Source organism: Alligator sinensis, unplaced genomic scaffold, assembly GCF_000455745.1.
Source record: "Alligator sinensis unplaced genomic scaffold, ASM45574v1 scaffold643_1, whole genome shotgun sequence".
Taxonomy (NCBI): domain Eukaryota; kingdom Metazoa; phylum Chordata; order Crocodylia; family Alligatoridae; genus Alligator; species Alligator sinensis.
The window spans coordinates 92,144-103,042 of NW_005842783.1; the positions used below are offsets into that span (position 1 = coordinate 92,144).

The 10,899-nt window shown below is 42.4% G+C and overlaps 1 protein-coding gene across 1 annotated transcript in view; it reads left to right on the top strand.

The window, feature by feature from the left end:
- The window catches only part of ABCG1 (ATP binding cassette subfamily G member 1), a 67,937-nt gene that overhangs the window by 41,159 nt on the left and 15,879 nt on the right, over positions 1–10,899 (top strand). Inside the window, exons 4-6 of the mRNA XM_025217064.1 lie at positions 1,799–1,916; positions 2,727–2,859; positions 6,292–6,342. Coding sequence (XP_025072849.1) covers positions 1,799–1,916; positions 2,727–2,859; positions 6,292–6,342 — 302 coding nt within the window. The remainder of the gene's footprint in view (positions 1–1,798; positions 1,917–2,726; positions 2,860–6,291; positions 6,343–10,899) is intronic.

Sequence of the window (10,899 nt, forward strand, 5' to 3'; positions counted from 1 at the left end):
GTAGTGCCTAGATTAAAATGTCTAACTCTGTCTAATGGAATATTTCTTCTTCTTCCTCTTCTTGTTTCCTTTTTTCGCATTTAAGCACTGTTTTACAGTGGCAAAACTCTCTTTGGATTGAAAGTTGATTTTTTTGGTTGACTTCCAGGTTTACTATCAAATGTAGTTTTTAGTTTGAAACAGATGTAATTAAAACAAGTTTTAAAAAAATTGTTATAAGGTAGGCAATAATGGAGGTATTGTATTTGTAACCAATTCTCTTTACCTTCTAGCAACTGAAACAAAGGATTAATTTTTAGATGATGAATATATAATCGGAGTGGGTGTGTCTACACGAGACACTGACTGCGCAGTAGCGCGTTACAGCACGGACACAGTTAATACACTACTGCGCAGTATTATTAGGCTACTGCACGGTAGCTCAACTTAAAAGATAGTTGCTGGTGCTACTGTTCCGTAACTCCGGTTACTGTGCATTTATTTAGTACTTGATTTTACAAGTACTAAATAAATTTGTGGTAACCACTGCTTAATAGCATCTTGTGTAGACATGAGCAGAATGAATATTTTCAGGCTCTGAATGCGTACGTTGGATTATATTTCTTTAAATATTAATAACTGACCAAGTTTTTTGCTATGGTATAAAGATAATTATGAAGCTTATCCAGTGTTATGAGACCCAGCTCATGATGAACAATCCCATAGAGTAGAAATCTGTATCAGAACAACCCCATATAAAAGAAACTGATGTAACAAAGTCACCATGGACAATTCTGTGTTTCATCTGAGCTTATTTTTTATGGGCCAGATTGAGCAAACCTTACTTACACTGACTCACACTTATGTCATAAGTAGCACAACTAAAGCTTGTTTTTTGGGGAGGAGAGGAGTATGTGGGGAGGGGGGCAAGGAGGGCTCTTTTTTCTCAACCCCACTTTTGTTTTCATTTAATTATAAAAATGGTCGATGACTTCCCTACCACCTGACCTTTGGCAGACGGGTTAAAGGGTCAGTCACTTCTGTTTGATTTTTAAAAATGAGCAGGGAGGAGTTCATGAAATATTCAAATATAAGCCACTCCAGTGAGTGGATCTGCAGAGCCATTTGAAGGAGGTGACTTCTTTTAAATCCCAGCACTCTGTTAAGATACATTTGTGAATCACAAAGTACAGTGAAAATCTTGGGGTTTTGGCTAATTCCCATCTTTACAATGAAAAAAAGCTGTATCTTTTGTAGAGCATGTCTCCTTTTGCCACGTTTCTTGCACTGTCTCCTTCAATAGGGCATGAAAAATATGTTTTGTTTCTTAAATATAAGATTTCCAAATACAATTAAAATTACTCTTTGTTAAAGCTGGGCAGCCATTGGCCATTCAAACCTGGTCCTCTTGCCTGGAATTGTATTTCAAACCCACAGCATTAACTCCAGGGCATTAAGAACTGTAGTTGGGATGCTGACACCCCATTAAAATACAATGAGAAACTTTTGGGAAAGAGGGTGTTAGACCTCAAATCACTTATACAAAATTTTTACCTGGAGTGAGTAAGGAGTGGAGCACTAGGATCCATTTAAAAATAGATTATTGTAACCCCATTGTGCTGCAGCCTCTACTGAAGTCCATAGATAAGCGTAGTGACTATGATATGCTGCTCTGACTAGCAGGCTCCTCCTCTCCACTTGCTGCCCTTCACCCGCTTAAAGCCATCTTTGTCTCCTCCTTTTAGGCAAAGTACATTCTGTCCGCAGAAGCCAACTGCTGAAGGCTTATTGTTTAATAATCTCTGCTTTCTTCTTTCAGGTTACAAGACCCTGCTGAAAGGAATTTCAGGAAAATTTAGCAGTGGAGAACTTGTTGCAATTATGGGTCCTTCTGGGGCTGGGAAATCAACTCTCATGAATATCTTGGCAGGATACAGGTTAGTAAAAAAAAGAAATATTGACTTATGTTGACAAAAGCAGAGGAATCGTACCTAGTATCTGTGGAAAATAAGTACTTCACATGACATGTTACAGTCTTGTCATCATTGTCATGTTCCTGTGTTATACATTGGAGGCTTCTGACTTAACCACTGAAATGCAAAAAGAGATCAGTAAATAAGAGTGCAGTTTATTCATTTAAATCCAAAAAGTGAAAAATGTCTGCTTAGTAGCCAGCTAATGAATTTGGCTTAAGGTTTTTTATATATACAGTATTTTAAAACTGGTTTTGTAAACGCTTGCAAATATTGTTCCATCTATATTTTTAGAGTGTACAAATAGTTGTTGATTTTAAACCTCAAGCGCAGGAAAGTTTGGTAGTTCTTTCTCACTCCTGTTGCCTGCACAAGAAGAAGCACGGAGTTGCTTTCTGCTGCTGTCATCACATGAGAGGGAGCAGGGGCAGAGACCTCTTTCCCCTCCTCCTCCCACACCCCACCTCAAAGAAAAAGCATTCCAAAAAATGGTCCTGTATTTCTGCGGACATCCAGAAAGGCAAACACGTTTTTCACCAACTTGAATTAAAATTTTTGCCAACCTGTGAAGTTTCTCAGCAAGTAACACACATACACAACACACGTATGCACATATGGAATAAGTACACTTTCATGTACTGTAAAGTCCAGCAGTGTTTTTTTCCAGTAAGCTAAGAGAAGGCTAGGAGTTCCCTATAGGCCTACTTGCTGGGATGTATAAGAAAGCCTGGGATAGTAAGAGCCACTGTGGTTTGTGCTCTTGTTTCATTTCAGAGAGACCGGGATGAAAGGCGAAATTCTCATTAACGGACAGCCACGTGACCTGCGCAGTTTTCGCAAAGTGTCCTGTTACATCATGCAAGATGATATGCTGCTCCCTCATCTCACTGTCCAGGAAGCCATGATGGTGAGCTTAATTGCTAATTCTGATGGGACTGGAGCAGGGGACTGGAGGAAGGCTGCCTTCTGATGAGAGCATGCATTCTTACTACTGGCTGGAGTTCTAGGTTATGGAGGCATACACGCACAAACAGGATATCCTAGGGAGCCCCAGCAGACATGGTGGATGGATGGGAGAAGATTAGCATTTTGGCCACTTGGTTCAGCTCCTTGAACCAAGGTGAATCTGCCCTAACAGAGGTGTAACTACTACTTCTGTGGCCTAGAGGTGACAGTAGCACACTGGGCAGCAACTGCAGCCAGGCTCCTGGTGAAAGCAGGCGGGGCTGGGTCAGCAACACAGCAGCTGCTGTTTTTGTGCTACCCCCTAAGTTGCCACCTGGGGCTGGTATCCCAGATGCCCCCCTTAGTTACACTACTGTGCCCTCACCTGCAAAATTTTACCAGGTTCCACTCAAGGGTAATTTCTTCCCAGGGCAAGGTATCTTCTTTCTGTGAGAGCTGTGTGTAATTGTCCTGTGGTAGCTCAGGTTTCCTGTTTGGGTTTCCTTTTTTTGTGTAGCCATCATTTAGGGATAATTAATCCTGTCCCAATGCAGGGGGATAGACTAGGTCAGGAGTGACCAAGATTATCTGGAGGCCGGATTCGGCCCACAGACACTGTCATCCAGCAAATGTTGCTCCACAGGGGTATGGACATTTGGTGGCAGGAGAGCAGTGGTAGCATTAATTTCCGTGGCTCCAGAAGCCAAGGGTCTTATCCTGCCACCACATTTTTGGACCCTTGGGGAGTCCCAGGAGCTGCATGATGTGGCCCTTTGTGCCTGATTGGGCCCTTGAACTGACTCCATGCACCAGATTGGACCTGTAAGGCCAGTGGAAGGGGCACTGCTGGGATAGATGATCTCTTGAGGGTGTCTCCAACCCTGCCCTTCCATGGTTTGCTTCAGCTTCTGTTGCCTTATTTTTTTGAAATCATGGTTAGGATTCAGGAAAATTTAGGGTGGCATTCTCCAGTAGATCCCAAACATTGGAGCCCGAAGTGCTGGTCATAGCTAACATGGTCAGACTAAGTATTTTGAAGATCAGCTCTGTGATTCCCTTTCTTTAAAACAGGGTTGGGCAAAATATGGACTGAGGGCCATATCCAGTCTGCCAATTGATTCTGTCTGGCCCATGGTGCCAGCAGAGGCCAGAGTTAGAGACACCACCCACTCATGGGCCAGATAGAATCACCTGGGAGGCCCGCAAGTGGCAGGCCCACAGGCTTCAGCCTCTGCTGGCATGGCAGGGGATGGTGGGCGAAAGCAGCTTCACTTGCCCACCTGTCCAGCACCATGTGGCAGCCTGGGAGATGGAGTCTGGTCTCTGTGGTGCTGGGAGGGCAGGGCTGCTTCCCTAGTGTCCCCTGCTGTGCTAGCAGCTGGAGCTGCACCCACCCACCTGGCACTGTATGGCAGGGTGACGGGTGAGTTGGGGAACTGAACCCCCTAGCCTGGACTTCCCAGTTGGGGTCTGCACAGCAGGTTGGGAGGGGAGGCCAAGAGGCATTCTCCCTCTTCCCCCGCCTTCACCCCCCGAAGCCCAGATCTGCTGGGCTGTGAATGCCACAGTCCTGGCCCTGACACAGAGCAGCTCTCAGCCCCAGTTCTGTCTGCCAGTGTAAGCCAACCCAGGCAGCGAGGGTAGTGGGGCGGGGAGAAGTGGAGTTAAGACGCTACATCCCCAGGCAGTAGGGTGGCCATCGTAGAGGACAGTCCGGTTGTCCTCTCTCCTCTATTGATATGAAACCCGAAACCTTTATGTCCTCTATTTTTCTCTTAAAGAGAGAGAGAAAAATAGAGGACATAAAGGCATTGGGTTTCATATCAATAGAGGACAGAGTAGCAGAAAATTGGAATGTCCTCTATGATGGCCACCCTACCAGGCAGGCTCATGCTCCTACTCCTGCTGCTGCTTTGGCCCCAGTCTCTGCCCAGGTGCTGGGAGTGTGTGTGTGTGTGTGTGTGTGTGTGTGTGTGTGGCCCTCAACAGCTCACTAAAACTCATTAAATGGCCCTCTAGCCCAAATAATTGCCCAGCTCTGATTTAGAAAATTGTTACAAAGGGATTTCAAGGTTGCCTGTCTCCTCCTATCTCCTGTGTTCTCATAGTGTGAGAGCAGTCTGGCAGGGTGCTGCTCTGAGTCAGGGCTCTGCTGATGATGATCTTTTGTCTTCTTCCTTGGCTAGAGGAGAACTTATATACAGTCTCCTTCTGTCTTTCTTCCCCTGTACTTCCTGTGAAGCCTCCTAGAATTTAAAGAAAATAAAATCTCTTTGCCTCATCTCTTGACATAGTGCCTGTTTACTGAGGGCTAGCTTGAAGGGACAGTCTAAAACTTCTGCAGTTTAGTTCAATCAACCCATCAGTTTCATGATACCCACCAAACTTTCAAGATACAAAGTCTTTTGTTTAAGAATATTATTGTTTGATAAGGACACTAACAAAGATGCTGTTGTCAATTCACAGAGTCTAAGGCCAAAAGAGACAACTATCATTTAATTTTGCCTATACCTTTTATTTGCTTCTTTCCAGAGTTATAATTAATTATGCAGATTTCTGTAAAGGCTCTTCTCTTCATGAAGGCTTTCCAGGTTCATTTGCTTCATGAGTACAAAGAAGTCAAAGACCAATAGGGACAAATTTTTCAAAGTGGCTGCCTAAATTACAGCTGCAAAACAGAGCCATTGCTGTTAAATTGGGCCCAAATAATATACTCTCTGTCTAAAATGACCACTCAAGACACTGACAAAAGTTAATTACTTAACAGTGTAATTACTTCTAATAACCGCAGAGTAGAATTGTTGAGAGTTATCTCTTAGGACAGCAGATGCTATCTTCTTTGGGATTATTTATTTCTTTACTTATATGTTCCACATTGCCCTGGTAACTGAAAGCCTCACAAACAGAAACAAATAGTTCTTCAACCCACCAGTTGTAAAGTAAGGAAATACAGCTCTTTTCATATTGGAGATGGGGACCCAAAGTGCAGAGCAACTCTGACTAGTTTGCACCACAAAGAAAAATCAGCAGCAGAGCTGGGAATTTCCTAGCTTTGACTGTCTGCATCCAAACCCACTTCTGCTGCTACCAGACTCCTTGTTTTTTGGATCTTTTCTAAGCACTGATTTTTTTTTATTTTTTTTTCAGTCCCTTGAATATTTTCCCATCACAATTTACACACAAGCATACCCTTTCATATACATACACTTGTTTTTGTGATAAGCTAAGACTGTACTTCTCCAGTTTCTATTTTCTAATGTCTGTCCCATGCTGGAACAAATTATTAAAATGTTTACTTGAATACGATGATTTAGATTTGTCATGGTTATAAATGGTGTCCTGACTCTGATCAGTTTGAAATTAACTTGAATTATATTGTATGCTTCTATTAAAGGTGTCTGCCCATCTGAAACTTCAAGAGAAGGATGAGGGCAGAAAGGAGATGGTATGTACATTGCAACCCAAACTGAGTTATTCTTTTTTGTACCAGTAGGTACAAAGCGAAGGTGCTAGAGTGAGAATTACAAACTTGACGGTTTAATATTCAATTGAATATTAATGGGTAAAAATAAGTTAAATCATAACATAAGTTACCAGCTGTTATACCATGGGAGTGGATAATCAAATCTATAGAAATAAGCACTCATCTTGTCTCAGGTTGCTATTGATTAGGTAAACTTAAAAAAAAAATTCAAATGCATTGTAGATTTAAGGGGTTTAGGTTGTAGCTGTGTTGGTCTAAGGACATAGGCAGACAAGATTCCTTGGGTGAATTTGATATCTTTTATTAGACCAACCCAAATAGTTGGAGAAAAGTTATTAAGCAAGATTTCAGGTTCAAAAACCCTTCGTCAGGCTAAGGAAGTTTCAGCAGTTGGTGTGTGTTCATCCAGGAAGAGACTTTTTCAAAATTCTTCCTGGACCTCTTATTTCCAAACATGCATACCTCTGGGCTTACCCTTTCTTTAATGTGTTCATACATATTGTCAGTGCATGGCAATAATCAGTACAATTGGTTGTTGATCAATACAACAATCAAGCCAGTATATAGTGTGCATGGACACAGTCAGTAGCAACTGTTGCAGAAATTTAGCCAAGTGCTGCACACTTAAGGTATGAGTCGTTGAATGCATCTTGATGGTCAGAAAGGCAGTGGTTTGCAAACATATAGTCCAAATGAGTTAGCTTAATACAGCTGAAAAGCCCCATTTAAATGCAGGCTGACCTATTCAGTTGACTCTGTGGTCAGTAAGGAGCCTAAGCTAAAACACAGCCAGCTAACACAAGACCTGAGACATGCTAGTCTATACAGTAAGTGTGGGTTCTGGAGGCTGAAACGCATACTTTTTTTTTTCACATGTGACGGTAAAGCCTTCAAAACGTTGAGTCTTTGTGTTTCTAGGCAGACACGGAGCTCAGGTGTTCATCACTGCGTGGGTGGGGTTACCGGCACGTGCCAGCACATGTGAGGGAAGAACGATTCATCACTGCACAGAGCATTGTAATACAAAACACAATCGGGGGAGGGGAGGATGATGACTGAGGCTAAAAATAAAAAAAAATTAAAAAACCCTAGCATTGGTGAAAGCAAAGACGGTTCAGGTGGAGAGAGATTCATGTTCATTTAGAATGTTTTGTTTGTTTGGGGTCATTTTTACAGGTTTAAGGAAGTACCAGTAGTAAAAAAGCCTCTTTGTGCAGCTTTAAGTACAAAGATGTAGTCACAGGCAATCCTGAGGCTAATGAGAATTACATGTCATTACAATCCTGCACCTGTAACTGTGCCCATGTATTGAGCAAACAAGGCCCTACTCTGCTGCTGACTTCCTGTATCAGTCTGAGCAAGACTTCCCACTGTTAAGATGGGACGTGCAGGGGACGTGAAGGGGAAAGGACAGTCCAGCTTGCTGAGGCCAACTGAGGCTGTTTTCTGGTTCAGGTGGCTGCATGGGGAAAGCAGTTGGAGGCTGAGTGACTGGCAAAGGGGACCAACTGGTTGAGGAAGGACATATGTCCTCCTCCTCCCAGCTTCACTGAGATTAGAGAAAAAAGGGAGTGATACTTGAAGCTGTCTTCCCTTTTTTGCATTTGCCAGGGGGCACGAGAATTCCTTAGTAAATTGCTCTGGGCCATGCCTCTTGAGGGTGTAGGGTATGCGCACATGCAGGCCCTCAGCTGGGATGGTCCTGGACCCCTTTTGCCTGGCCAGGTTCCACACCGAGCTGTAGAGAATCTACTGTGGCTTAGGCTGACTGAATAACTTGAGAGGAAATTCAGGTGTTTCTTCTTCTTCTGTCAGATTGGACTGATTCATACCAATCAAACTGAGATTTGAATTTGGCTTATGCAATATTGCCATAACAGATGCGAACCTTGTTCTGTTAACACATAACTCCATCAATGGGTAATTTATGACGCTTAAGAGGAACACAAAACCCTATAATTCATCTATCTGGGTGTGAGGTGTTGTTTGTTTATAAAAGAGAGCGAGAGAAGAGGAAAGGAAGGAAGAAGGAAAAGAAAAGAGAGAGAATCTTTTTCTGGCCCCCAGTGATATCATTATGCATCCTGCCTAAAGTATGAAAAATTTGCAAAAATCAAAGATGCAGAAGCTGGTGTAATATATGTAGTTTTCTTATTTTTGTACAAACTGTGGGTGCAATAGGGACAAGAAAAGCTGTGTGAAGCGGTTAGAAACATAATAGGGAGTGAGTTTCCTGCAGAGGCTGGCATAAGTTCCTGTATCTGCTTCCTCTGAATAATTGTCAGAGGGAATCTAAATGAAAATTGAGGGGTTCTTTAGAGAGAGTAATCCATAGGAATATGTTAGAGTTGGATAGCACAGGGCTTCTTTGATTCCCTGAAACAGGATTTCTTAATGAACTGAACAGGATCCTCCTCAGAACTCAAGTGCAAAATTCTGTTTTATTTTGTAGTAGCCATGTCTCAGCAGTGAGACCGGTTTCCTTGATTCATGTTAAAAACCTTGTTAAATCACTTACACCACAGTAAACAGTCAAGCCAGCAAGCTAACTCACTTGCTTAGCTTCCCAGTGTAGCTGTCATGTATATGCTTTTCAAAAGAGACTCTGTCTTATTTTTCTATACACTACTAGCACAATGAGGTCTGGATCGTGACGAGGGTGGGGAAGGGGGAAAGGCTCACAGGCTCTACAGCAGTATAAGTAATAAATTATTAATTGCTACTCAGCAATGCAGATATTTATCGTTAACAAATTCTATGCTTTTTAAAGCAGTTTTAGCACAGATACTGATATTTGTTAATATAATGACTGGGCCAAGTGGAAAATCTCAGATGTAACCATTCCCTGTATGCTTGCTCATCAATTCTGCACTCTAGGGCAGTGGATCCCGATCTTTTTCATCCTGTAAACTTACGATAAGCCCCTTTTCCCATAGTCTTTCTGATCCCCCTCCTATGCATGAAGAGAAGGAAGGTACTTATCAGTCTCCCCTGACCTATTGAGAACCCAGGATCTGGAAGTTTATCTTCAAATGCTATTTCATCTACAGACTGTTATTCTTTAATGTTAAGTGTGTCATGTCAGTAGTGCCAATCCAGAAGGACAAACATCTGCAACTCCTGCTGATGTCAGCAGGGTTCAAGTTGAAGGGTTCAGCACCTGGCAGGATTAGGCTATTATTGTGTTAATGTACTCTGCTGTGTTAACAAATTTTCCATAATACTAACTCCAGCCAAGCAGCTATTAGCTGTAAAAGTTACAAGCTTGCTTTCTTTTTCTTGAGTACTGTGGTAGTTGTTGCCTTGTCCTTCATTGCAAACTGGAGCAATATAAACTTCCATTCTGTAGCACTTGTGTAAGTAGCTCATAAACTGCTTGCATGAGTAAGAGCTATAAGGCTGGGCCCATACAAAATGGAAGATAAGACTCCTTTCCTTTGGCTTTACCAATGGCTTATACTTTGCATGAAGCCACTATTTATGTAGAGTTTGTAGGATTTCTGAGTTTCTCCTCATAATACCTGTGAAAAGCCATCCCCCTTCCCCACAAACATGCGTACTTTTTTTCAAATTGGGCACCAAAGAAAAAGTAAGCATCTGAAATCAGGTGCCACATTTTAAAATATAACTCTTGAGGAGCAAAGATAGTCAATTAAAACAAGTTACCATATTTATAGACTATAAGATGACCCTGATTATATAAGATGACTGGCCAACAATTAGATTCTATATATGGAAAATGTATACATTTGTTATAATTTTCCAGGTAGAGAATCTAACTATTGGAAGTTTGCCTTGAATTTGTTCCCCTCTCTCTGCTACAGCTGGGAAAATAAATCTTGGAGGTCAGATACACCCCTCACACTCTGTCTGCCCCCAACTTTTTCCCCCTGAAGTCCCTTTTCCCCTCCTTCCTTATGGTTGGACCCTGCTCTCCCTGAGCTTATGGAAGTGAGGAGCACATCTGAAAATACTGACCTTGAAATAAACATAGCTGTAGTGATTTGCACACATTACCCACAGACTTAGCTCATCTAGCATTGATGCCTTTTACCTGCTTTGAAACTGCTGCAGTTTTTAGCACAGGTACTTGCTCCATAAGCACACTTTTAAGCAGTACTTTGACATCTACTTATATATAGTACAAACTATGCATGATATTGGTCCAAAACCAAAAGGCTTGTGATTTACCATATAATTCATTGGATCAAGAGCATTTCAAGCCATGGTAACCCCACAGCTTAGCACTGCTCAGTATGTGTGTACTTTCAGATACCCCCCCACAAAGAATCTATGCGGTAATTTGCCCCCACTCATGACTGGAACCAGCTGCTCTTGTCATGAGTCGTGGGATGCTCCAAAAGTGTATATGCAGATGAGGCACAGGACAAGCTGGTCTGGCTTCACTTCATGGAAGGCAGGGCCACACTAAGTATATGCAACAGGCTGAAAGAAAGGGTGACGGAGGGATTCTGGGTGAACTGCTATGCCTTAAAGGCAGGGGAAGAGGTCAACAGA